This window comes from Microdochium trichocladiopsis (assembly GCF_020744255.1).
Source record: "Microdochium trichocladiopsis strain MPI-CAGE-CH-0230 chromosome Unknown B0I36scaffold_10, whole genome shotgun sequence".
Lineage (NCBI taxonomy): Eukaryota > Fungi > Ascomycota > Sordariomycetes > Xylariales > Microdochiaceae > Microdochium > Microdochium trichocladiopsis.
In genome coordinates this window covers 1,357,449-1,384,001 of record NW_025763553.1, presented here as the reverse complement: position 1 = coordinate 1,384,001, position 26,553 = coordinate 1,357,449, and the positions used below count along the sequence as shown (strand labels likewise).

Below are 26,553 nucleotides of genomic sequence, written 5' to 3'. Positions count from 1 at the left end.
CAAATCATGCCAGCGAAATGCATTGAAGAATTCGCAACGTATATGGACAAAAGCCGGAGACCGAAATGCCAGACAAGGTTCACTGCTGGTGATTCGTGGGTATCAAGGAAGGGCGAATGTAAAACTCCAGACCCCTCCGGTGTGGGACGATACTCCTTGGGTCTTCGTCATGTGTTGCGACCGTAATTTAGCTCTCCGTGATGGTGGCTTTCACCTGCCGTGGATGAAACATGTGGAAGCAAGCAGAGAGCATAGAACGTGAAGATGCTTAACCCTTGCTTTGTCAAGACCTGCTCATAATCGGTCATAGCTTGATGCCCCTACTCAGCATATCTTGACCACCTCAGGGACATGATTTAGACAAAGCTTCACCAATTCCTCAAGATGATTGGCTGCCGTCCTCCACGTGTGACGCTTCATGTGGCAGAACACCTCTGGCGCTGTGACCTGCATCGAGTCAAATTTGTCACTTGCGACGTGTACATCACATCATTAGGAAAGCATATCACAAAGGACGTGCAATGCTGGGACGGAAATGTGAGAAGAATAAGCATTCCGATGGCCACGTTCCTGATCACAACATAAGGATAGCCAATGAAGCGCCCATGCAGGACCGCAGGGGTATCTCTATAAACAATCGCATGGCCCGAGCGAATCGGATGAAGCGGCTTCCGGGAGCAGAGGGCTCATCTCGCCTACATTTGAAATGACCAGCGCCGGGATCGTCGACGGCTTGTTGTTCTAGAAACGGGCTGAGGAATCCGGAGCTGGGACATTGCTCATGGTTTGGCTTGTGGGCGTGGTGTAAGTCGGCACGTTGCTGAACGATTGGTCAATAGACCCTTGGCAGTCCTTTGCAACTTTGAGCCAACTGGCCTCGGCACGGAGGAGATGGACGAGCAAGGGTACAATTGAGTTTGATATCCTTGCCGAGCCTATGGATGAATGACACAAAGTCCGGGGCACGGCCCGCAGCCTGGCTTGCTCGACACGATCCCTGTCGTCCTGCATATGTGAGCCTGATTACATCCAGGTGTGGCATCAGCCACTCCGAAGAGACGATGACGGTCAGGAGATATCCCTGCCGAGGTTGCGACGGCACAGTTGTGGGCAATCTGCTACCTCGTGGCAGGATGAAACGCTACCGTGGCATGGTCAGAAGTGTTGTTGCAGGAGCGGTGTTGGTCGCTGATGCCATCGCCACACGAAGGACGACAACACCGCAACCGAGCAGCAGCCGCGATTGCACGCAAGCGGATAGCCTTAAGTCGTGATTAGCTGTATTTAGTTGAGAAAGAAACCTTGAGAACTTTGGGACACTGAGACACGTCTCAAGGGGAGTTGACTTGGACTTGAGACACAGGGTTCAACATGCCTTGTGCGTCTGACAGCACCGTCGTGCCCAAGCGTCTTTGCGGACTGCGTTCCACACGAACCAAAGTCTATGCCTCGTGCGCCGCAGCTCGCGCTTTGCCATGGTAAGTATCGACTCGGTTCGAGGTTGCGCAATCTCTGGCTGGATCAAACCACGGACGGCTCGTTGACGGACTGCATGTGTGATCCGACTCCCTAGTCTCTGAGAAACAGGCCGGCCGGTCGCGGACGCTGGCAGCACGTGCGTGTTGCCATTACGCAATCAGGATCATGGACTTGAAGTGGAGGGTGGCGATGGCGCTGACTGGAGCTGTCGAAGTGTGTTGTGCCGGCTGTCGAGGTTCCGGGGCCCGGAGGCTCTCAAGTCCAAGCCTGGGCAAGCGTGGGACAAACCGCCAGTGCCATTGGCTGGCCCTGTAGCACCAGCGGGCAGCAGCAGGAGACCCGCACGGGTGTGCTCTCCACAATTCATGTCATGGTCGTCGTCCTGATCTGCTCGTCATTATCAATGTGCCCCGGCACTGCAAAAGCCCCGACAAAAGGTACCGTGCTTGCGAGGGCGGCGATCGTTCCTGACAGGCACACTGTACAGTATGCTCGTCATGGCCTGCATCGCTGCGTCGAGGTCGACCATTGCATGGAGCACGTAGATCCATGGAGCTCCCCCCAGGCCAACACGTGGCCGTGCTGCCGGGCCCCAAAAGTCTGAAGGGATCGCAAGTTCCCATGGCCAGTGGACGTGGGGCGTCATGAACCTGGCCTGGAGGCTCCCGATTGTCTGGTCCGTCGGGGCGGACCCCTGCCTGCCATCGTGACGCCGTCTCAACAACCGCACCGGGGATCCGTGCTGTTAGGTACGTCGCAAACCACGTTGGCAGAGGTTCTTCTGGTATTTCAATAACAGGTATAAAAAAAGCGGCAATCGCATGGCTTGGGTGCCCGTTTGAGCTAGCGCTCCCGCGAGGGGCCCCTTGACGCGCAGGCCCCCAGGAGAATGCCACCGGAGCTGCGACTGGATTGTGTGGTCCGCGCCCCTGGCCTGAAAGAAGGTTGGGCGTCAGCGACCGGTGAAACAGCTGGGAAGACCAAGAGGAAAACTAAAAAGGCGCTCCAGAACCACAAGCTTGTGATGGAGGGCAGGATCCCAAGATAAGGCGAGAGGGCAGAGATAGGAAGGAGCGCGGCATGGATTTCAAGAGGCACGGCGAGATAACGCTGGTGGTTGGGCACTGACAACAGACGTCGGGGCCGCAATGCGCACGCAGAGATAACCACCCGGCCTGAGGTCACACCGGCGCGAGGTGGTGGTGGGAGCCCGCCCCGGACAGAGCACATCCTGTATGTAGTGAGCGTAGGTACACTGAGCGGCAGGAAGTAAGTACGCTTGGGCTAGCCCCACCCCGCAAGGCACAGCCGGCCAGGCGTGGAATGTACGTACCTGCCTGACCCGCTGCCCAGCCAGGTTGCCCACGCACATTGTCCACCCGCCGCTGCTCAAATCCCACATCCCACATTCCACCCTCAACTCCTCCACGCCCGCCAACCACTGTTGCGACAACACGCCCGCCGCGCTCACAACAAGCCCACCCGCTCCCCGAGGCCTGCCTGCCCTGCCATGTCACCCGTCCGCTACCCTACTCATGTCCGTCTCGCCTTCTAGCCGCGAAAATGCCGCACCCGCACCGCCCCAAGCTCCCGCCGCCGCCCCGGTGAGCCTCGCTGCCTCGCCAACTCCTCTGGCCATCCCAGGCCCGACTCCCCCGCCAGTGTCTGCCTCGACATTGCCTGCCCACACCCCTGGCGTGGCTGCTGCCGCTACTGCTCCTCATGTTTCTGGCCACACGGCCCTCACGGCTCAGGCTGCCACTGAGACTTCGACTGACCACCCATCCGCCACGCCTGCCGCTCTGACTGGCTCCCCTTCGTCTGCCAGCTCTGATACTTCGGTCCCTGTCAAGCCTCCAACTCTTTCCGTCCCTCCACCCAGGGATTCCTCCGCTGCCAGCTCACCGAGTTCGACGTCCAACCCTCCTGGTCCCGGTACTCAGGTCGACCTGGGTCCTAAAAGACCCTGGCTGCCCATGACTACACCGTCTGCGAACCGCTCATCTTTGTTGACACAAGCCCTTGCCTCTGCCCGTGGCATTCCTGTACAGCCGCCTGTGCAGACCGAAGCGCGTAACCCTCAACCCAGCAAGGCAACTGTGCCCAAAGAGTCCTCCCAGATCGCTCCAGCGCGACACACAGACTTGCAGAGTAGTGCAGTTCCAGACCAAGGACAACATGACGTCGCCTCCTGGAGAAATGGCGCGTCCTTGACGTCCGACAACCTCCCACAATCTGGCAGGGCAGCACAGGGAGAACCGATATTGACAACCTCACCGACCTCTATCGATACTACCGGCGAGCCAACCGGCTCAGTAGCACCAGTCACAATGGCTCCCTCAGCGACCCTCACGCAAACAATCAGCCCGTTCCGCACCATTCGTCCAACCCATGTCATTAGGGGCCGGTCTCTTGAGCGCACAGAGAAGGAGATGCTTGTACAGCAAAGCGACAGAGTGAACAACCAGAATATTGGCGACACCAGCTTTTCTCATGGCGCTGGCGCGAAGAAGACAGGCAGCAATGTGGTACAAAAGCCAGTAGACGATTCCATACCAGATGCAAGAAGTCAGTACAGATCTTGGCGTGCCTCAGAACATCCTGTGCCCTTAGGTCCAGAGAAGGCTTGGTCCATAGACACAGGAGACAGTGTAACCCCGCAGGATGGGCCCGTGGAGAAATCGATCACCGAAGCGCTGGCGGGCGTCGAACCCACGCGGAGCAGAAAGGCGAGCCACAGCTTGCGGTTCTTCAAGGAGGGGCTTCCAGATGAAGTTGCCAAGAAGCGCGACGCTCGGGGCGGATCTCGTATGCAACATAAGCTTTCACCCACCCACGAGAAGCCCGATGCTGAAGGGGCCGCACGCGTGAAGGACGACCACATCCATCAGAAGCACAGCATAGCTCAACGGGATCTACCGAGTGTGACCCCGACCGGCTCAACAACAACGGAGCAAGCAACACATCCAGATTCATCAACGGACTACTTCGGCTCGCGGGTGAACGGGCCGATTCCAACACCTCGAACTGCAGAAGGATCCTCCTTGGCAGCTCGATTCGCCGAGGCGTCTCTGGAACCGCCGGTAAAGAACAAGTCGAGGACGCAGCCCCCGTCTATCTCAGAGCCTCCTAAAGCACATCGAGTGTCCGATGCCAGCACCGATCGTGGGGACGCCACCGAGGAATGTGAAGACTCATCGGAAGAGAAGATCTCTTCCGCGGTTTTTGTTCCTCACCAGGATCCTGAGGAATCTGCGTCAGACACGCTACCTTCAGACCATGTATCGAGCCGACCCACGCCGGCAAGGCGCCAATCGACCAAAGAGGACTTCCATGAGTGGCTGGTGAAAGCAGACGAGCTAGGTGGGAAGCCCGAGTCAATGGTCCGCCCGGATGGTGACACAAAAGGAAACGCGGACTCCAGCCGCACTGTCAAAGCAAGTCCTCCTGCCGCTGACGACTGCGCCATTGAGGACGATGAGGAGAATGCTCTACCGGGTCCAACCAGTCTTCCAAGTTCGGACGTGCCGCAAAGCACTGTGCCTGTTGAAGACGACCCACCAGTGGAAGCTGAACCTGATCACAAGCAACCCCTGGAAGCCATCGAGCTCGTGCCATACAAACACCAGGTCGGCGGGCACACCACCGTGTGGCGATTCTCAAAGAAAGCCGTGTGCAAGCAACTCAACAATAGAGAGAACGAATTCTACGAAAACATTGAGCGATATCATCGTGCCCTGCTGCCTTTCTTGCCAAGGTAACCCTTTTCTTTCTTATGCTGGCCTCGCGTCTAAAATGGGATACTAATCGTTCTGTCCAGATACATTGGGGTTCTCAATGTTACTTTCCGGAAACAGCCTCGACGGAAATCGGTCGTCAAGCGCGAAGATGCTGCGGCAGCCGAAACTGTTTCCACACCCGTTCCAGATCGGCCCAACTCACTACTAAAGTCGGTCCTCTCGCCTACGAAAGCAGAACTAGAGGGCCGAAATCACCGCAGAGTTTTTAGCCAGTCAATCCAGTCCACAACTGGACCGTTGCCCACCGTTACTTTTGTTGACAACCAGCACATTCTGCCTCGAAGTCTCCTCCAACCCAATGTAGCCGGTATGGAGCGTGCGCGCAGTGCTTCAATGACCAACATCTATGACCAAACACGTCCAGACGAAACATGCAAAGATCCGCAGCCACAGCGACCTCGATCAAGGCCAGCACTTGAAGACCGTCACGCAAACAGCTGGGGTGCCACGACTGTAAACAAACGCTTGCGGAACGAGGTCTTTAACGATGCCTTCTTGAAAGAACCCGTCACCGTCCGCAAGCACAAGACACCAGCGACACATCAGCGCTCGATTCCTCGCCGTGCGGTCCAGCAGACATCGTCATACCAAGGACGAGGCGGAGTCGACGTCACTGCGCAGCACGACCCCCAGCAGGGTGGGGACGTGCGTGACTCGGCATCCCTTTTGCGTCCTACACCTACGTTAGCCTACCACCAGAGCGATCTGGGTGGAGAGAGAAATACTCTTTCTCTCGAGCCTGCCGAGCACGTCAAAGATGTGACTGGAACTAGTGCCCCAGAGCCTGACACGCTGTCGGAACGGTTTCCATCGCCCAGGCGTAAGAGGCGTTACTCGGGAAGCGGTTTGAGGCGTCGACCGCAAGAAGTTAATGGTGGAGCTAGCGATGCTGTACAGAGCCGAGGAGATCTCCAATACTTCGAAGGTGCAGACGATGCCGGCTACAGGGCCGATACTGGATCTGCTGCTGCCTCGGCTGTGACCACCCCAGCTGCTGACTCAGCTGCGAACGACTCCCGTCATGCAGGTGGGCTAGAAACACCGTTTTTCCCGCCATCTGGTATGTCGTCGGGCGTAGCATCGGAGCTACCTAGCCCTACAGCTGAACCGGCCAAGATCCCACGTCCTGTGAATCCAAAAGAGGCCCAAACTCAAGGCTCGCGCGTGGAATACTTCCTCCTCCTGGAAGATTTGACAGCGGGCATGAAGAAGCCCTGCATCATGGATCTCAAGATGGGTACGCGCCAGTACGGCGTGGAAGCCAGCGCAAAGAAACGCGAATCACAGCGACGCAAGTGCGCGGCAACGACCTCTCGGGAGTTGGGTGTCCGAGTCTGCGGGCTTCAGACTTGGAACGCGAAGACCCAGTCGTTCATCTTCAAGGACAAGTATTGGGGCCGGGACCTCCGAGCTGGTCACGAGTTCCAGGATGCGCTGACCATGTTCTTGTACGATGGCATGGACTACGGCAGTGTGCTCAAACACATCCCCGCGATCCTTCACAAACTCAACCAATTGGAGTTGACTGTTCGTCGTCTGCATGGCTATCGTTTCTATGCAGCCAGTCTGCTCATGTTCTACGATGCGGACACGTCAGATGATGGGTACGAGACGACGATTGACGACTCGACCACCGACGTGCCTACCGACGCGGACGAGTCCTGGGAGGTTAGAAGACGCCGGAAGGACAAGCGCGAGGTTGATTTCAAGATGGCAGACTTTGCCAATAGCGTGATCCCTGGCGAAATGCCTGCGGACAAGCCCTGTCCACCAACACACCCAAACGAACCAGATCGAGGGTTCCTCCGCGGGCTGGCGTCCCTGCGGAGGTACTTTCTGCGGATTCAAAGAGACGTCCGTGCCGAGCTGGGTCTGGCAGTTGCTCAGCGAGGTCACCCTAGGTACGAAGAATTCGCGGAAGAGGAAGAGAGCTTCTCCGTAAGCGAGTAGCAAGCAGGACGATTCGAACATCCTTTGGACCCCTTATTTCTAGCATGGAGCAAAACGGGTTCAGCTGGCAGGGCACATTAGAGGGTCATTTGGCCAGCGTATTATTCCCTTTTATTTCTTGTTTTTGGCGTTTCTCTACTTGGCTGGTTGTCATAGAGGCGCAAGGGCTGTACGAAGAGGCGGAGCATTTTATCATCAGTCGGCAGGATGCATCAAGACGGTCTGCACTTCATCATACCCCACGGCAACTCATTTTTTGTGTTTCCTTGAGGCGTCTGGCGATATAGCTTTCGAGTGCTTTGGGGAGTTTTGTCACATAAGATTATTACGAGAATGTCATCACACAGCGCTTAGAATGTCGAGCAGGAGCTGCTGCTCGCGAGAGTATGAGTAGTCTTCGAGCCATGGATGCGATGCTGGTGAGACTGGCGTGTCGATCTCTGCACTGAATTCAGGTACCCCGAACGAAGCCTGGCAGATGATCCCAAAAACCATCACGGCAAGCAAAGGCAAGGTGACCAACCCATCAACACACGATATAAGCCATCGACTTGCATGATCTATGACTATGTCCACATTTTCACGTACCCGGCAAAAGTCAACAAGTTTGGCAATCTGTTTGTCTCTTTTCTATGTTCTGCCGTATTTTTTCCTTTGTTTTTTGTTATTTTTCCCTCGAAATTTTGGTTCGCTGTGGCGACAGAACACATATAGACTTGATTTGACATAGGCGACCGCCTGGAAACATCCTAGACCCCATGACCAGCAGGGGACTAACGAGGACGACGGGGGGAAGGACCCCTTCGAGGCGCTTGCCCGCGGCGGTAAGGGGGAGACCATTCTTGGTGATGGTGGTTGTTGACGACGCGCGCGCGACAAGTTGGGCTGGAAGGAGTATACATGATGATGACTGAAAAGAGTATCTGCGACGTCGAGCTTTCCAGAAAATGACTACCAAAATGACGAAGTTTGCAAGGAAAGAGAAGAACAGGAGAGAGACTGGTGAAACCGCAGAATCCAAAAAAAGGGATAATGTACCCAGAGGAAAACCACAAAACAAAGCAGATGAACAACCAACGGGGAGGGATATACATATAACGTCTCGCGTTAGAACATCAATGTCCAAATCTCAAACGCCATGTTGGGGCTACCGTAAACGAATTGCGCCAAAACCCAGAGACAGGGCAACATAGACTTGAGTGTTCAAATCTTTAGCGCTTCGGCTCGCCCGCAGCATAGTCGTAGGAGGCATAGCTGCTGCTGCGTTGATGCATGCCGCTATTGCCAGCGCCGCCGGCCTCGACGGTCGTAACGTTGCGCCGGGGAACCTCGCCGGACCGGCGTATCTCGTTAAGGTCGTTGACGCCGCGGTTCTTCTCAGGTGTGATCATTGCAAAGACGGTGTACAGGACGCCGCCGACCACGACGAGCGCGTACACGAGCAACAGGGCCGCCGAGATGAGCAGGTCCTGGATGATGCCATTGTACAGCCAGTCGGTGACGTGGGTGACGGCGCCGGTCACCTCGTCGGTCGAGACGGAACTCGGGCTAGCAAGGAACGTGGTGAGCTCCGAGTCGCCCTCGATCGAGTCGCGCGCGCCCATGCTGAAGACGTCCTTCGGGAACAAGGGAAAGTCGACGTGCGCGTGCTCATGCACCCAGGTCAAGCCCTTTTGCACGCTCTCGATCTTGAGCCCGACGAGGCACCGGACCACGTCCTTCACAGGGTTCTCCAGGAATGTACCGCCAAAGGCTTTGGTCAGGCCGTCGTTCATGCTGTCAACCAATACGTTGAGCGTGTCGTTGGCAGCTTGAGTGGCGTTCTCGACGTGCCCAAACAGGTCGTTGTTCAGCTCGTCGCTGAAGCCAATGATCACGCCGTTGGCGTCGGTGGCCCATCTCTCAGAGACGTTGCCAAGGGTGTACACAACATCTTCAGCAAAATCACCAACCTGCTCGGCCAGAGCAGGAACTTGCTTCTCGATGGCTTTAAGCAGGATCACCTGACAGAGGCAAGAGAAGAAGCCGGCAATCGCCAGGGCCAGGACGAACATGGCGGGGAGCGAGGTTGCATATGAGATGCACCAGCGGATGAGCATGCGTTTTTTGGTGTCCTGCGGCTTTGGGGCAATCTTGTGGGCAATCTTGACCGAGAATGCGCCAATGCGAGGCCGCGAGAACAGGTGTGCAAAGTCGATCTGGTCGTACTGCTCGGTCTCAAAAGTCTGGACATACTCGGCCTCCTTCCGGCCTTGGCGGATCTCAAGGAACATGAACCACGCGCAGGCAGCGACAGCGAGGAAGCAGAGGATGCAGATGGCGACAATCTTGGCCGTGGCGGTCAGCTTGAAGAGCGACTCGAAGAAGTCGTTGAGCGCGGAGTTCTCTGAGCAGAAAGAGAGGGCCTCCTTGTTGGCAAGCGGAAATATCGTGTCGTCAAACCTCCATGCACCGTAGCTATCATTGAGCGCCTTGCGGACAAAATCGAACGGAATACCGATCGTGTCCTCCGTGAGCTTGCGAACCTCGTCGAAGGTTGGGACCTTGTCTCGGAGAGACTCAATGTCACCGACGACGCCGCTCGCGTTGATATCGAAGCTCTTGAGCTCGGCAATAGGTCCCGACAGAGTCTTACCGATATCCGGGGCCTGGCCGATGTCAATGGCACGGGGAGCGACGGTGACGAGAGGGACACTCTCCTCGGTTGGCAACGGCGGGCTGGCTGCCGTGACCGTTGATGGGATGGCGTCGATCACCAGCTCGGAACGTTCAGCCAAACGCTCGAGAGCCTCCGTACCACGGGGGAACGCAGCTGTCGCAGTAGCACTGGACCAAGAGTTGGCGAGCTGTGTGGCCTCGACGTCGAGGAGAACCAAGGTACTGCGCTCAACACGACCGAAGATTCCGCCGATGCCTCCCGTGATGCCGTCAACAACGCCACCTACGACAGAGGTGCCAGCATTGATACCATCTCCAAGGCCATCTACCGCAGACCAAGCGCCATTAATGACGCTCTGCATCGGGGCGACGGCATCATCAACCTTGTTAGCGAAAGCGTCGATTGCCTTATTGATACCGTCCGTGGCACCCTCAATGGCGGCGGCAGTGGCGTTCAGGCCGCCGGTAATGGCCAAGCTGAGAAGACACACATAAGTATCGGTGAACATGTGGATGGCGAAGAGAATCAGAGCCTCGACACCACTGAGGATCATGTCCAGCACGGACAGGAGAGCGTGGACCGACTTCGTGATGCCGGATGCCGCAAGGCTGTTGACACCTCTGGAAAGGTAGTGTGGCATGGAGGCCATGGAGCTACCAATGTCCTCGACCTTTGTGCAGGCGGAGAGTGCCTTTATCTTGGCATCGTCGAGGCCAGAGTTGAGGCTGCTGAGGGTGATGAGGAAGTGAACGAGGACGAGCAGTATGAGAACTGTCCATCGGTTGAACCAGACCTGGGAGAGACGGGCCGGGGTCCGCAGGTATGGGGTGTGCTTTGTATGCCTCGCCGGATTGACGAAGCGAGTTTTGTGGAAACTGGAGGTTGTGAAGCCGTCGGTACGAAGGGACGGTGAGTTCCCGTCGTTGCTTGAAGGCCAACCCATGATGCGGGTTGTCTTTTCGCGACTATATTATGGATCGGCTTAGCTTTGTGAAGACGTCGTGAAAGACGACTGGAGATTCGCCGTCAAGGGAGGGGTGATGCAGTGTTATAATGGTCCCGTTGCCAAAGATATGAAGAAAGAGTAGGTGACACGGTGATTAAAGCCAGCCTGCTGGCGACAAACAAGGAGGGGATGGGAAACGGAGAAAGACAAGTTGCCAGTGTCTTTCGTGATGCGGGATGAGTATGCCGTGTCTAACAATCTAGGGGTGCCAGTGACTCCGTGCGTATGCAATGACAAGGAGATGTGGAATAAAAATTGCAGGATGGACAAAAAAGGAAAAGCTCTGGATGCACAGAAGCCTTGGGGAAGGAATGCAACCAGCAAACAAAGAGAAAGGGCTGTAGGCGGGGAGGTGGGTGTTGCTCAGAGGATAAAGGGTTTCTTTGAGGAGGTGAAGCGAGGGTGTGTGTTGTGTCGTGTAAGTCAGACCAGCGTGGGTTGACCAAACAGCTGCCCACTCACCTTGCAGTCATTGTTGCGTGCATGCGGCAGACGCCACGCCAAGAACTTGGAAACTCGTGAGGGCAGCGCCTGTTGGGCCTATTCTAAGCTGCAGAATGTCGGAAAATAGACGTTTTGCAATTTCCCTAGGCGCAGACAGGCTGCTGGTGCTGTGTTTCGAGCATCGGGTCAGCGCACATGGTCGATTGGGTTGGCCTGGGCAAGAGCGCGCGCTTAGAGCAGTCTGAGGAGCGGCTGCTGGCGGCCGCTTGGTTGGTGGTTGCTGGGGTCTGCAACGTGGTACTGTTGTGGGGACGGCCCGCCGGCTGGCAGAGCAAGACTGGACTTACCACTGGGCAGTTTGTTACTGAGCGGCTCTTTGATGGCGGCTGCCGAAGGGGTAGTCACTCCTGTTTGTTCGAACGATGAGGCAGATCGATCGAGACGGGACAGGCAGATACTTGTGCAGGGTCTTTATGGCCGAGTGAGTACAACACGTGCTGGCGATCAGGGGCGGGCCAGGACAGCAGCCAAGCTGTCGGCCGAGCGAGAGGGGCGGCAGGCCAGCACGGATATAGTCGGGCGGATAGTCGAACAAGCTTGTCTTGCACAAGGGGAACACCACGGAGTGACTGGTGGATGGCGCCCACCCTTCCAAGGGTTCTCCTTCGTTTTTTGCCATCGCGAGAGGCCGACTGGCATTTATCTATCGTCTGTGAGTCAAGCTTGCCCGCTTGTGGGGATGTGCCAGGGCATCGGCATGCTGTGACGCCATTGTTGACAGGGGGCCATCGAAGCCACCGACGCGCTCAGACTCCCCCATCCTGGACCGGGCCAGAGAGCGGTGGTGGTTGGGGATGGGTGTTCAGTGGACGCCGGGCGGACTCGAGGAGGATGTGGCTCGTCCCTGCAGGCATGGTCGACTTCTCTTTGGGAGAGACCCTTGTCGATGGCCGAGCACAGCCGCAACGCTATGTCACTCCATGTCGCGTGGCGTGAACCTTTGCCTGTCGTCTTGCTCGGTGCTGCGAAAGAGGGCGGAGGGAGGGATCGTGGAGGAGAGTGACCAGAAACGGGAAGTGGTGTGTGGGGACGACGGCGACAAAGAGCCCAAAGCTTGGTCAGGCCCCCTGCAGCAAGCCCTCTCTTGACGTTGATTGACCAGAGTCCACCCAATTGGCAAGCCCCCAGGCACTGAGCCCTGGACGCTAGCTAGGCCTGGCAGGACCCTGAATCTGGCTGCCAAGAGGGCAGATCTTCTGGTCTCGTGTCTCGTCAATGGCTTTGTTCTTTGGCTGGGCAGTCCACCAAGCTGCCCGACATTTGCCTCCCCGCCTCGAGTCAGTCACGCCTCTCAAGCTCGGCAGCTCTTCCAAAATCGGCCCTGGTCTGCACGACATCCAGCTCGTGGTTGCATTGATAGCCCTCGGCTGAGTCTTCCCATCAATCAGACCAAATCCCCTTCTGCCGTTCGGACCTTATTGGGCGATTGGGGAACGGGAGCTCTCCACCGTACCACAAGTCGTGGATAACTCGCGGGCAATCTCGAGCCACTGCCGATCACAGGAAAACTTGGCGCAAACCGATAAGAGTATCTTGTGTGTTTGCCGTTCATCAAGCCGAAGAAGGCCTGTTCGCCATAACCCGCTCAATAACGAGGCCAGAAACTCTTCAGCGTTTGATGTGACTTGGCTCCGCGATTCCTGGGGAGGGACACATTAACATTCAGCGCAATTCTCAGCACTCTCCGTGAAATTCTCGCTGCAAGTAGCCTTGTACATTCACCCATCTATTCTCTCGTACACGTAGATGCCAGTAACTTTTCGTCCACAGCTATGCCAGATTGCGCCACAAAGAAATCCACATAAAGCAAAAGAAAAGGTATATGCGTTCGAGTGTTTACCAAGTCGGGCCCTGCCTCGCTCCACCTCATTCGGTCTGCATCGAAACCCCGTTGTCGGACGGCTCAAGTGTCTGTTTCAAAGGCGGTAGTTGTCTCCTAGCCTCGTGACGACCCATCTGCTGCAGCAGAGCATCGATGACGACCAGGGCGGCCATGGACTCGACAATTGGGATTGCGCGCGGAACAACGCAGGGGTCGTGGCGGCCCTTGGCAGCAAGCACGCCTTCAGATTCGCCGTCGTAGGTCGCTGTGGTCTGCTCCTGACTGATAGTAGCCGCTGGCTTGAATCCCACGCGGAAGTAGATGGGTGCACCATTCGAGATGCCTCCCTGGATACCACCAGAGTTGTTGGTCTTGGTGGTGAGCTTGGGGCGCGGGATGCCATTTCTCGCAGCACCGGTCTCGGGTCCGTGGACAGCAGTAGACTTGATGAAGGGGTCGTTGTGGATAGAGCCAGGGATCTCGCACCCTCCGAAGCCGGAGCCAATCTCGAAGCCCTTGGTGGCCGGAATGCTGAGCATGGCATGCGCCAGGGACGCCTCGAGTTTGTCGAAGCAGGGCTCACCCAGGCCGCTGGGAACGTTCCTGATGACACAGGTGACTGTGCCTCCAATGCTGTCGTTGCGGTCTCTGAAGTCGGCAATGTACTCGGTCATTCTGTCCGACGCTTCCTGGCTGGGGCACCGCACGGGCAGGAACTTGTCGACGGTCTCGCGGTCGATGGTCTCGATCATCTTGAGAAACTCGGGGTTCTGGCTGGGCGAAGGGATCTCGGGAGTGGGCGGGAACATGTGCACGGCACCAATTGAGGAGGTGAAGGCGACGATTTCGATGCCGTAAGCGAGCTTGAGGTACTTCTCGGCGATGGCTCCGGCAGCCACACGGCCAATGGTCTCACGGGCAGAGCTGCGGCCACCACCACTGCTGGCCTTGACGCCATACTTTTCCAGGTAGGTCCAGTCGGCATGGCTGGGGCGAGGGTAGAGGTCCATGGTTTTGTTGCCATAATCCTTGGGCCGCTGGTCCTCGTTGAGCACGCGCAGACCGATCGGGGTGCCGAGGGTGACGCCGAACTCGGTGCCAGATTGGATCTCGACGCGGTCCTTCTCGTTGCGAGGAGTGGTGATGGCGCTCTGGCCGGGGCGGCGGCGGGTCATCTGAGGCTGAATGTCGGCCTCGGTGAGCTCCATGCCGGGTGGGCAGCCATCAATGATGCATCCCACTGAGCGGCAGTGAGACTCGCCGTAGGTCGTAACCTTGAAGGCGTGGCCGAAGGTCGACATGGCTGGTCGTAAGTCCTGCTGTAGGAGAGTGTTTGTCGAGGGCGAAGGTACAATGCCACCTGGCAGTTCGTGGAGGGATGCGGTCAACCTTGGAAGTATTGGGGTTCGTGGCCGAACTCGGGGCCAGGCTGTGTCGACAGGGAGGGGGTCGAGTTTGAGCGCGTCGACTCGACAATTGTGTAGGAAGGCTCTGCGGAGAGATGTGGTCACGGGCGTGTCGACTGCAGCGCGGTCAGTGATGAGTTTTTTGAGATGTTGAGACACGGGAGAAGTGGACTCTTGACGCCTGGGCAAAGCGCATGCCGATGGGACGACATTTTTCGAACTCTGACTGCGCCGACGATGGTGGGGGTGGGGCGCCTCGTTCCTGCCCAGTCACAGCCGCGCCGCTTGGTCCGATATAGGCCCGTCCCCCATCCCATCCCATCCCTCAGCCAGCCTGAGCTTTCTCACTCCCAGCCCGCCATGCTGGAAAGCCCATAGTCGTGGTCAGCGTGTCAATTGTCTTTGAGAGTAATTAGCAGGTCAGAGGCTTGGCTTTGAGACACCTGTAGCTGTAACACATGAGGTGAAGGCGTCCACGGCCGCGGACTTGCTGAAGGCTGGCTGGCTGGCCCCTGCACCAGCGGCAAAACATTTGCTGGCTGCAGTCTTGCCTGTGGTGGTGGTGTGCACCAGCCCCGATCCACTGCGATCTAGAGACGCGCTGCCATGTTGCGGCCATGACATGACTTGCAGCAGCCAACCTAGATTGTCCTTCTCGACATGACAGGCGCAATACCGCGCATGGCCGGTCCCTTCCGTCAGGGCCTCTGCTCGGCGTCCAGTCTGCCCAGGGCTCTTGTTGTATCGCCACAGCGGGCGCCCCGGCCAGCCCGCCGGTTCTTCTCAGAGGACAAGATCTCGCACGCCTCGGGACGGGTCCAGGTATACATCTCGCGCAGCAGCGACCCATATCTGAACCTCTCGATCGAGCACTTCCTCCTCCAGAAGTCTCACCCAGACTCAGTCGTCCTGCTGCTCTATACCAACAGGCCATGTGTTGTCATTGGGCGCAACCAGAACCCATGGGTCGAGGTCAACTTGGGCTTGCTCAAGGGCTCGAGGGATCTATTACGGCCTTACCGGAGTCCTGAGGGTGGCAGCGATGCGCTGCTCCGCTCACCGCAGGTGCCCGTCACCGCTTCTGATGGCGAGGCGCAGAATGACGAGCCAGTGGATGTGCAGCTTGTAAGGCGACGCTCTGGTGGCGGCACCGTCTTCCACGACGCTGGCAACATCAACTGGAGCATCATCTGCCCGCCAGCCATCTTTGACCGCGATAAGCACGCCGAGATGGTCGTCCGTGCCCTACGTGGTCTTCCGCTGGGCACGGAGCTCGAGATCCGCGTCAATGAGCGCCATGACATTGTCATGGATGTCCAGCATGAGACATCTGCGACCTCAACATCCACCTCTGCCGGCTCAAGACCCGGCAGCAAGAGCAGCACTTTCAAGATCTCAGGATCGGCATACAAGCTCACGCGCTTACGCTCACTGCACCACGGCACGCTTCTTCTGAGCTCCCCAAATCTGCCAGTCATCGGACAGTTCCTCCGATCCCCGGCAGAACCATACATCAAGGCTCGAGGTGTCGAAAGTGTTCGCAGTCCGATCCGCAACGTCGGTTTGTCCAATGATCCAGGATCACCCTTTGAGCGAGCCGTGGTGCGTGAGTTTGACAAAATGTACAACAATGAAGAGTTCCGCACCTCGCAGCCATCAACTGCCGGAACACCACAATCTCAGCCTCCATCTCCTCCTCCGCCGCCGCCATCGTCTTCAGCAACCTCTCCAGCCCTTACACCATTAGAACCAGAGGTCATCACACCACAAGCCGCGAGGTCTCTCCTCGGCAGCATACCAGCCATTCGCAAGGGCTATGACGAGCTCAGTTCGCTAGACTGGATCTTCGCGCAGACGCCGCAATTCACGTTCTCCACACACCCCACGGTAGAAGACCCTCGGCCACGACCTGACTCTGCGTCGCAGCTGGAAATCGAAGACAGCGACGCGCCGTTCAAAGCGCACATGTCTGTGCGCCACGGACAAGTCACGGACGCAGAGATCAGCGGGCTTGCGGGGGAGTCGTCTCTGCTGTCGGGGGCCAGTAGCAGCGCAGACGACAAGACAACTTCTGTCGTGGGGGTCAAGCTCCACGAGATACAGGACTGGAGGTCAATCCTCGGGCACCAGGCTGTGGGAGCTTGGTTCAATAAGTTGTTTGGCGTGACGCCGCGCCCATGAGGAGACCTCAATCTCTGGTCCAGACACCTTCCAACCTCCCCAAGTGACCTTCCGCTGAGAGGGGTTTCCGGACTTGATTAAGGACGATGTAGTATATATCATGAAGATGAGGCCACCAAAAATGCAATTGTCTTTGTCCTTGAATGGAACCTAGATCGCGTCAATCTGTAACTCGACGGCAACCGCGTTCACTCGCGCGAAAAACCAATCTAGAAAAGCCATAATCTAACGTCATGCTCATCTGGGATATCGGATACTACAATCACAACCTGCAAGGGATCCATCCTCCAGTCCCGCCCGATGTACGGTTCTATTGACCTACTCGAGCGTGCTGACGCCCATGACACCCTGCCCAAACCACCCAGAGACGGTCTTGAACCGATCCTCACCTCCTCCTCCAGAAGCGCCGCCTTTCCCGCCCTTCTCGAGCGCGTCGCGGAACAAGTCGTGCCTCGTGCTCCACTCGTCCTGCCGTGCCTTCATTGCCCGCACGGCGGAATTGTTCGGCGCGCAGACTGGGCACTCGGATCCTGCGGCGGCGGCGTCGGCACCACCACCACCAACGCCGTCAGCAGCAGCCTCACCACCACCACCCTGCTTCAGACACCGCTGATGGAAACTGTGCTTGCAGAGGAAGTGCACAACGGGCAACTCCAGGGCGCCGCCACAGCCCGGGCAGCGCTGGGCCTGGAAGACGGCGGGCTTGGTCCCGAGCTCCCTGATCTCGCCGAGCTTCTGCGCCGTCTCGCGGCGGAAGCTGTTGCACTGGCGGCGGCTCGTCGCGATCTCGCGCCTCTCCCGCGCAATCGTCTCGGACAGGTACGGCTTGATCATGCCCATCGTCGCCACCGTGTTGGCGCCGAGCGTCTGGATGACCTGCAAGGGCGCCATGAGCCCGTCCTCGTCAATCTTCTGGAGCACGCTCTCGAGCTCTTCGGGTCCCGCCTCGTCCAGGACCCGCGCGTCAGACGTGAAATAGGCCAGCGCCGCAGGGTAGAGCTGCGGCTCTATCCCGCCATACTTGCGCAGCGCCTTGATTGCGCCCCGCGTGTCCTTGGCTGAGGTGTAGGAGCGGAAGATGTCGAACAGGAGGCCGGATTGCTCCTTGACAAGCGTTGTGCCGTCGCGGAAGTCGGACAGGTGAGAGAGTAGCAACACATTCGAGTTTTCGATGGGCAGGTCTTTTCCTTCGATAAGCTTCTTCGCCTTGGCTTCCCATTCCTCTCTATGTATGCCCTTGCGCTCGCTGGCTTTGTGGAGGTACATCTCGAATAGCGTCGTGTACAAGTCGGCCTTGTCTTGCTCGCCAAAGCAGTCTGCTTCCAAGCAAGCCTCTATGAATGCAATAAAGTTGTCGGAATGGTCAATGAATGCCGAGAATGCGGTTCGTGGCGGTGGCGGCTTGTACTTGGGCTCCAGTGCATCGCCCAGCTCAATGACGGCTTCTGCGTCACGCGTCGTAGCCGGGGTGTTGCTCTGTGTATCTGGCGTCGCTATGGCAGGGCTATTCATGTATGGGAGTGGCAACAGTGTCGTCAGATTCTGTACGGCATGACCGGCAGCAGCAGCAAGCCCGGTCCTCTGCTCGGGCTGTGGTAGTATAGGGGTGGCGTGTACTTTCGGCTTGTATTGGCCCGTATAGTACTCAATGAATAGCTTGGTCGTGTCGCTCGGGCAGTTCTCGAGCAGTACCGTGGCATACTTCATCAGACACGTGTACGCCTAAGGATGTGTTAGAAAGCACATAGATTCTACAAAGAAGACGCAAGAGTCGCTTACCGTTTCCACATCTAGATGCCAAATATAGTCTAGGGCATCAGCATATTGCTTTGAATCTTCTATCAAAATGTCTGTGACGAGCTCGTTTTCGCCGTGCTTGGTCGCAAGATATGCCGCCTGTTCGAAGTAGCCTCCTTGCCGGCACATCGTGATCGCCGTGTCTAGATCGAACTTCAGATCTCCAGGAGACTTGATAAATGCCTCGAGCTTCTCCACGTCTTTCAGTTTCGCATAGCAGTTGAGCAGCAGTGTCGTGTGGTCCGCTGTTGCTTTGTGGTGCTCATGCAGCTCCTCAAGATACTCGATCAGGTTGTGTATCCGTTGGGTGTCAAGAAACTGTTTGTGCTGTTAGGTTGCCATAGAGCAGATGGGGCTTCACAGTCTAAGATCATACCTTGCGGATAACTTGTGACGGCTCTGTGCTGTCAATTGCTTTTATGTACTGAGACATGGCACTGTCATAGTCTCCTTTCTGGTACAGGTAGTCGCCGTACTTGCGATAAATCGCGTTTTGTTGCGAGCCATCCAGACCAGCCTTCTGAGCCAAATTGATGGCCAACGGATACAGGTTTCGCTGGTAAAGGAGCTCAAGACGCTGCTGTAACGGCTTCTCGTGATACCGATTGATCTGCAACTCGTCAGAACGTCGTTCAGCTTGGCTTCACGCACAATATGGCCCACCTTTCCGTCTTGCATGAGAACAAAGACATCACCCCAGATTTGAAAAGTCGCCTTGACTTGGGAGATGAGCGTTTCCGAGTGTGCGACAATTTGCAACGCCGGATCGACCATGAAGAAAGTCGACGCATTGAACAGCGCGTCGGCATTTGCGCCTCCGAATGATCTGCCGATGTTCTTTGCCGCACCGTTCTTCGACGGCGAGGGCAGTGAGACAAGCGCTATGTAGTCCTTGTAGGCAGAGACAGTATCTGTTGCACCGTCATTGGCGAAACAGAGGCCTCTGCCATCCAGTGTGTAATAGTATACGGCATCTTCTCTAGCAACGATAATGTCCCCCGTCTTCTTGTTGACGGTCATGCAGTGAGCTGCACAGCCCGCGTCTTCAACTGTCCTTGCCGCCTGCCACTGGCCCTTGCCAGAGATCAGCAGCTTCAGAAGCTTGGCCGTGGTCGCAACGAAGAGCGTAGTCGTCTTCGCATCGACCACAAACTCGACACCCGTTATGGGCTCTTCCCCTTCGTGGACGATGCGCTGTCGTGTTCCCAGATCATTTATGAGATCGCCGCGAATGACTGTCACAGAGCCGTTCCCGAACCCAACTGCGAGCTGCGACAGGTCGTCCAGCGCTGCAAATGCCGAGATGGGGAACTGTTTGCGGCCGTTGTTGATGCGCAGCTCCGAGAGGCAGGTGGGCAGTCCGGTCTTCTTCACGATCTTGTCGAGCGCCCAGACCCTGAGCAGCGGCTCAGAGCTGAGGTCCTCGGAGATTGTCAGAAGCAGGCTCGTACCCTCGACTTGTCGCATATGGGTGATTCGGTCGGTGTCGTGGGCGCGAAAGCTGCGCATCACCTTCCAAGACGGGCCCACGATATAGACGTAGCCATCGTCGCTGCCAAGGAAGAGGCTGTCGGACCCGGCGCACACGCTGCTGACGTCCGAGACATCAAGAGTCCTGTCGTCGTCTTCGATCTTGACCTGGTGTACCTGGAAGAAGTCGAACGCTTTCCACTACGCGACAGCAGCCGAAGCCGTTGGAGGTTAGCAATACTGATCGCGGCCCACGGTAGTCGTCAAGGGGGGCGCCAGAGGAAAGGACAAACCAGGAGCAGAGCCATCGTGCCTTGCTATGGCCTGCGCGTGGCTGATCAGCTCGGTATGAGCATCAGGTTTCGCGCATCAGCTCTATGTCGAGGTGTTGCAAGTACTTGTGCACGGGTAGCGCAGCTCGGTGTTGCGGATGGTTCATCTGGGGAGCCTGGGGTTAATCGGGACGTCATCCACCATACGGTAGCTCCGAGCTCAGCTGCCAACCATATATGCAAGGGTGGAGTAGCCAATACTGTGCGCGCTCCCCTCCGCACTATAGTAACCCTCAAAGCACCAGTCAAGCATCACACCTCCACAGCAACTTTTAATCAAGCCCCAGCTCTTAACGCTTTTGTCATGTGTATATTTATGTGTATGCAATATGCGAGCATCAGACTCATGAGTAAGTGCAGCCGATACTCCTGAGAGTGAACATCATGCACATGTCAGAAAGGAACTCCTCCGCTTTGACATTCTGTTTAAGGCTCTGTGATCTTATGATTAGTCCCTGCCCATTCTCGGTATGTTTCTCGAAAAGAGACTAGATGGTTTTGTTTTGGGAACGGCGCTGTGCCATTCAAGCCAATATCGACTAAAGGCACCACTGACGGGCGGCCATGAGCACATTGGAAAGGGAAAGCGCACGTCGATAACCGATGGAGCAATTCCTGACACTCCTTAAGTGACAAGCTGTCGTTGAACATGATGGCACTCCGACATGCTCTGGAGTTGATCATCTCCAATATCCCACGAGGGCAGCCTTGAATCCTCGATAGCCACCGAGCTTTGGTATCGCTGTCACCGACCGTGTCATTCGTTGCTGGGCTATTCATATGCTGTAAAGGCTGCGTCGACTCGTGCAGCTTTAAAGCCTCTGCTCTCAACAGCTCGATCAGCAAACGCGGCTCTGACTGGCATCGCTCTAAGATGCTGGGCGGAAGCTGGGTAATTTCAAGACTCTGGGGCACAATCCTCTCGTCATTGCCAATCGGTCGAGGCTGTGCTTTGATACTGTAAAACACAGCCCAATGCTCGAAGAACGACTTCGCTGCCGCAAACCTGACAGCGTCTTGGTCGGAAATATCAAACCGCAGAGGCTGGTCAAGTGGCTCGGCCACAGCTTTCCAGTATTGCGTGTCATCGGAGGCAGCAGTGCGTTTAGGTTGAAAATACTCGCGCATCAATGCCTCTACTCTGCATCTCTCATCTGCCGCATGTTGGTCAATCATCAAGAGAGAGTACTCGGAGAGTGTAGCATGGGCCATTGCTGGCAGTTTAGCGAGAATAAACTTCCGGTCAACCTGAGAGACAGCCTCGGCTTGAGAGAGCATAACCTTTGACACTTTGTATTCCGAGAACTTCCGCATGGGCGGCGGCTTGTCGTCGAATTGTAGCTCTGTTACACTCGATATCGCTGGTATCGACAATTCAGCACTGGGAAACACTGGATTTTCCCAGTTAGAAATCAAATCAGTCAGCCACGGGCTTGCAGGCTTTGTCTCTGCCGGTCGTGTTACGAGAGGGTATTTCCGACTGGCATCGGAGATGCGATTGCCTGCACAGTAGGCAAGTTGGTTGTGCTTCTGTGTAAGCAGGCCTCCTCGGCGATCGAGAAACGAAACATGATCGGTGGCAGGACTCATCCATGTGATGGTGTTCTGTGTATTACGTTTACAGCTTGGATCTCCACCGTCATCGCGATGTTGAAAGGTCGAAGGAGACTGACTTGGCGCAAGACCGGGTGGCAGAAAAGGCTCGCTCTCTGTAGCGGAGACTTCAGACCTTGAAGACCCGTTGGCTTCAGCTAGAGGACTAGACTTGTGCAACATACTCTGTTGCGAGTCCGATGCTACACCGGATTTGATTCGACCCCAAAAACTGAAAGGCGACCTGCTTCGCGCGCGCATGTCCCTTGTCGCGGCCAAGTCAACTCGGGCAGTGGCAAGATCACCCACAGCGATGCGGCTCCGAGGGGGAGAGCTGCTGCGCCGGCGCGAACCACTACTACGCGTCGCTCGTCGGCCAACGATCGGTTCTGTCGACAGCGGTCTGCCATCCGGGGTTTTCGTGTGAGGCTGCGAGGACCTCGGTTGCAGATCATGCTTGAGCAGAAACTCACACAAAACTGCCCGAAGCAAACGCTGAATTTTGGACAGAGAATCTGACTGCTCGCCAAGAAGGTGGTCCTCATCTTGCTGAGCAGCATCAACGATTTGCAGCTGGAGGAAGAACATTGGCCACTTCTCCAGGGCTTTGCGTCCCTTTTGTTCTTGGCGAGTGCCACTATTAGCCTTCTCGCGAGTCGATGTAGGCGTTGAGCAAAGCGCCTGTGTTTCGGTTGTCGAGTTCTGCACGACGCCGAATGCCGAATCAGCGAAGATGCGATTGATCTCTTCGTACAGGAGGTTCGAGCCGTGACTGTTCCTGACTGGACGTATACCGATACTCACGAACTGCGCTCGTTTCGTAGCAACTGGTGTCAGGTTTACGGCTCCCGACACTGACAGCCCTCCTGCTGATGCACGAAGCTCTATCCAAGATCCTGAGAGTTTCTCCTCCGATAGTTGGACAGAGGTCAGTACCGCATTCAGCCGGGCTGCCAGACTGGAGACATCGCCTCGCTGATTCGGAGCTTGCAAATTGATAGACGGCACACGGACCGAGAGAGTCTGTCCACTACTGGCATCACGCAGGGCGACATGGACGCAACCAGGCCATGCCAACAGTACGGCGGCGATGTCGTGTTTCAACTGTTCAAATTCTCTCGCGTGAAGTCCTCTCTCAGCATTGAAGGCCCGCTGTTTGATGCGAACAGGCATGCCACCAAACAAGTCGCGAAGTGCCACCCTCGTCCCATGAGAGTAGGTCAGAAATCTATGCTCCGGTGAGGCCGGTACATGACGAGCAACGACTTCGGCTCGGTACAGGCGGATTGCACTGTGCGAGTCATGATCTTTATGGTGTGAATTTATGGTCAAAAGTGATAAAGCCGCCAACGATGCCAGAAAGGTTCCGTGGCGGCCATGGGCCTCGCTGCCAGCCAAGAAACGCGATGAGTCTGTGAGAGGATCGTTAGTGATCAGTGCTTGTGCGAGGCAGGCGACTTTCTTACGATATAGCCGACCGAGGCCACCCGTCTCCGCAAAGTCGCCTGGGAGGATGCCGCAACCATTGTCGTCGACGGTGCAGGTTCCGCGGGCAAAATCGACTGATACGTTGATCTTGGTGGCGTGCGCGTCGAGCGAGTTCTCCAAAAGGCCGACTACCGCATCGCTGAGGCTGACAATGACAGCAGAAGATTTGATTTGGGCAATGGCATCTTGTGGTAGACGGTGGATGGAGGAGGCTTGCTGCATGGTAGGCAGAGCGGCCGCGCGATGTCAAGATGGTGCGGAGTGAAGCTCAGCCATGGAGTCTGCCCGCGACTCGCTGGCAGGTTCACGGTGACGATGCGACTATTGTGCCTGATGTTACCTTCATGTCGCCAGCGCCTTCCTGCGTGAGGACGTGATGGCTACGTCTAGCCTAGCTGTGGATCCATGGGATCGCATGCATTTACCATAGGATTGAGCGAGAAGGCAGTACGACTGGGGATGAGCGAATGCACACTGTCTAGATTTGGGTGTTCTCCACCGCGCCCGCATTACGTAGTGCGTGCCCAGTGTTGGGGAAGGAGGGACACTTGAGGACAGACCCCTGTGGTCTTGGTTCCCGAGGCACCAACGCCTGCCTGCCGGGCCCGTGGTGACTGCCCAGTGGTTGGCGTGAGGCGTGCGTGGTGCACACTGCGTGGTCGTCCACCACCCACTTGTGTCGAAATGCGGCACTACTCCATGGCCATCTTGCATTGCCCATCCACGCCTTCCGGTGCCTGAATTCAGCCTCCTTTCCCTCCTTCTCCTCCTCGACTCCCCGGGCAAGCATCGCCTTTATCGACATTAAAACCGCATCAGGCTCCGTGCTCAATGTGTTGAATCCGTCCGGGATGTATGTATACATGCACTGTCTCTTGCACCGGCGCTCACCACCTTGCGTCGCCTCGCCCGCTGTGGCGTCTGTGGTTACACAACCACTACAGGGAGCGCGGCTGCGCAAGAAGCGATCCAGATCACTGTGAGGTTTTCCATCTCGTGTGTGCGAGCACTGACACTTCTGCTTGCCATAGAACTGATCCAATCCGGCCATTCGCCTCGATTCCCGCGAGACATTGTGCTGCCTGGAGCATCAAGCCGAACACGCCGCTCTTTGTTGACAGCTGCACGATTCCCAAGGAGACGCAGCCCCAGCCTCAGCCACCCGCACACGCCGTGCTTTGCGCTAGGCTGGCTGGACCCCAGTAGCGTTTGCTTGTTGGAGCTGCCGTGATCGCATTCCTCCTTCCGACTCCTGTACCGACGCCATACTCTGCGCAAACAGCATTGCCACCCAGATTCCCCAACGTCGATTGCGCCCTTGCTCAACAACTCATCGCCATTCGACGCTCTTTACCAACCCTCGCTTGCCGCGTCCAGAGCACACATCTCCCGGCATCTTCGACCATTGCGACAACACTTGGAAGTGCATCCCCGCGATGGCCATCACATCCGCATCCCCTGCCTACAATGGTAAGCAACTCGGATGGTTCCTGTTCATAGACACGCCATGATCCGACGCCTTTTGGGCACCGGTTCCCCTCGAGCACGCTGGCTCTACCAATTAGGCTGGCCTTGTCTTGCACTGAGCCAGGGCTGATCAGAGATGCAGAGGCAACAGGATCGCATGAACGCTCTAGTCGAAGGCGCCCCTTCGCCAGCTGGGTGAAGAAGCTCGCCGCCTTCAAGAATGGGTCTTCGTCGGCAGACTCTGCAGAAGACAAGCGCGACGGCCCTTCGAAAACGGGAAAGAAGCTGCGGCCCAGCAAAAACAGATACAACAACCCCTATCCTCAGTCTGGGCGCGTCCCTGACAGCACACCGGCACATCACAGTCAGCCATCATTATCTACGGCACACACGCACAGGAATGTGTCTTTCGATGAGGACGACGGTCGAAGTCGAGGGTCGATCCTTTCTGGAGATGGTCCAGCACCACCAACGACGGCCGGCGGACTATCCATGGCCGGGACCGTCTCTACGGACCATGATGCCTCGCACTCCATACATGCCCCCTCGCACATGGCCTCTTCTGTCGCGGGAACAAGCAGAACAGCCAACGGTGGTTTTGATGGACGAAGAGGAGAAGACAGCACGTTCTCATCACCAGCCCCGTCAGTGAGGTCTTTGACGACTACATTGACGACGATCCAATCGGTCAATCCCAACACGGCCCTTAATGCCCCAGGCGGTCCCTCGCAGAGCCAAGCAGCCTCTCAAGGCAACCCACAGACAATTCAATTCACACAACCTTTCCCCTCGGTGCCTGCCTCGGCCATTCCCGCGCATCTTGCGCCCCACGGGCCTCCGAACACGTACAACACAGCTACAGCCAACAATCTGCTGACCGACAACGCGTCTATCCTGACCTTGGCATCATCTAGCAAGCGGCGGCGGAGGAGATCCATGGACACGGATGCATCAGTCCGAGCTCTCGCACCTTCTTCGCTTTGGGGAGGAAGCAGGGAAAGCCTGCCTCTGAGTGTTCTTAGTGCCAATGTCGATGGCTCAACCACGATGCAACCTGGCACCAGTGTTTACCAGGGCAGCTCTCGTATAGCTGGTGCCGAGAGAACAAGCATATACTCAGCCACCGGAGTCGCCCCGGCTCTGCCCAGTGAGCGCAACAGCTACTATGCAGGAAAACAGCTCGCTGGCGATGCCGTCAGTGTGCGCAGCGGCTTCTTTGGACACAACCGGGCGGACAGCGTAACTGGGAGCGTCGGAGGCGTCAACAGTCCTCTTGCAAGCCCTAGGGAGGTTTCAGAGACTGAGCGTCCTCTAGCTCCAGGTGGCGACGAGAATACGGACCCAGCTCTTGAGCACAAGGAGAAACAACTCCTCGATCAATAGAGTAAGGTGTTTGGAGCGCAAGGCTTGTCTGACCACGGAGCAGGGTTTATGCCAGCCGTGCAAAGACAGCCATTGGTTGTGACATAGTTAGATTTGTGCCTCCACGTCTACGGACAGGAGGCTGATTGCATTGCAATTGGCCGGTGCTACCGAATTGGGGTTTCTTTGCGCTTGGAATTAGATAACAGACGAGATACCCTCCAATCTACTGCTGAG

At 56.7% G+C, this 26,553-nt stretch overlaps 8 protein-coding genes across 8 annotated transcripts; 4 read left to right on the top strand and 4 right to left on the bottom strand.

The window, feature by feature from the left end:
• The first annotated feature begins 530 nt into the window (after positions 1–530).
• On the top strand, positions 531–1,685 carry B0I36DRAFT_333860 (uncharacterized protein). The gene is made up of 2 exons (XM_046155273.1): positions 531–1,262; positions 1,376–1,685. Exons 1-2 carry the CDS (start codon positions 942–944, stop codon positions 1,571–1,573), a joined length of 519 nt encoding a protein of 172 aa, XP_046007350.1. The 5' UTR covers positions 531–941; the 3' UTR covers positions 1,574–1,685.
• A 2,226-nt stretch (positions 1,686–3,911) lies between these two features.
• Positions 3,912–7,229, top strand: B0I36DRAFT_252877 (uncharacterized protein; the record flags this gene model as incomplete). Its single annotated transcript, XM_046150715.1, has 2 exons — positions 3,912–5,236; positions 5,300–7,229. 2 exons carry the CDS (start codon positions 3,912–3,914, stop codon positions 7,227–7,229), a joined length of 3,255 nt encoding a protein of 1,084 aa, XP_046007349.1.
• A 1,202-nt stretch (positions 7,230–8,431) lies between these two features.
• On the bottom strand, positions 8,432–11,700 carry B0I36DRAFT_29442 (uncharacterized protein). The gene is made up of 3 exons (XM_046151816.1): positions 11,686–11,700; positions 11,357–11,505; positions 8,432–10,853 (listed from the first exon to the last, which is right to left on the bottom strand). Exons 2-3 carry the CDS (start codon positions 11,377–11,379, stop codon positions 8,441–8,443), a joined length of 2,436 nt encoding a protein of 811 aa, XP_046007348.1. The 5' UTR covers positions 11,380–11,505; positions 11,686–11,700; the 3' UTR covers positions 8,432–8,440.
• A 1,564-nt stretch (positions 11,701–13,264) lies between these two features.
• On the bottom strand, positions 13,265–14,521 carry B0I36DRAFT_251524 (chorismate synthase/flavin reductase, NADPH-dependent; the record flags this gene model as incomplete). The annotated part of the gene is made up of 1 exon (XM_046150619.1): positions 13,265–14,521. The coding sequence occupies one exon, from the start codon at positions 14,519–14,521 to the stop codon at positions 13,265–13,267; it is 1,257 nt and encodes a 418-aa protein (XP_046007347.1).
• Positions 14,522–15,286: 765 nt separating this feature from the next.
• B0I36DRAFT_367584 (uncharacterized protein) lies at positions 15,287–16,807 on the top strand (the record flags this gene model as incomplete). The annotated part of the gene is made up of 1 exon (XM_046159495.1): positions 15,287–16,807. The coding sequence occupies one exon, from the start codon at positions 15,287–15,289 to the stop codon at positions 16,805–16,807; it is 1,521 nt and encodes a 506-aa protein (XP_046007346.1).
• Positions 16,808–17,125: 318 nt separating this feature from the next.
• B0I36DRAFT_367583 (vacuolar membrane protein) lies at positions 17,126–20,382 on the bottom strand (the record flags this gene model as incomplete). Its single annotated transcript, XM_046159494.1, has 5 exons — positions 17,126–18,529; positions 18,587–18,922; positions 18,981–19,214; positions 19,268–20,275; positions 20,368–20,382. 5 exons carry the CDS (start codon positions 20,380–20,382, stop codon positions 17,126–17,128), a joined length of 2,997 nt encoding a protein of 998 aa, XP_046007345.1.
• A 287-nt stretch (positions 20,383–20,669) lies between these two features.
• B0I36DRAFT_296662 (uncharacterized protein) lies at positions 20,670–23,936 on the bottom strand. Its single transcript, XM_046151900.1, has 2 exons — positions 23,466–23,936; positions 20,670–23,411 (listed from the first exon to the last, which is right to left on the bottom strand). Exons 1-2 carry the CDS (start codon positions 23,707–23,709, stop codon positions 20,833–20,835), a joined length of 2,823 nt encoding a protein of 940 aa, XP_046007344.1. The 5' UTR covers positions 23,710–23,936; the 3' UTR covers positions 20,670–20,832.
• A 987-nt stretch (positions 23,937–24,923) lies between these two features.
• On the top strand, positions 24,924–26,337 carry B0I36DRAFT_367581 (uncharacterized protein; the record flags this gene model as incomplete). The annotated part of the gene is made up of 2 exons (XM_046159493.1): positions 24,924–24,957; positions 25,097–26,337. 2 exons carry the CDS (start codon positions 24,924–24,926, stop codon positions 26,335–26,337), a joined length of 1,275 nt encoding a protein of 424 aa, XP_046007343.1.
• Between the last annotated feature and the right edge of the window lie 216 nt (positions 26,338–26,553).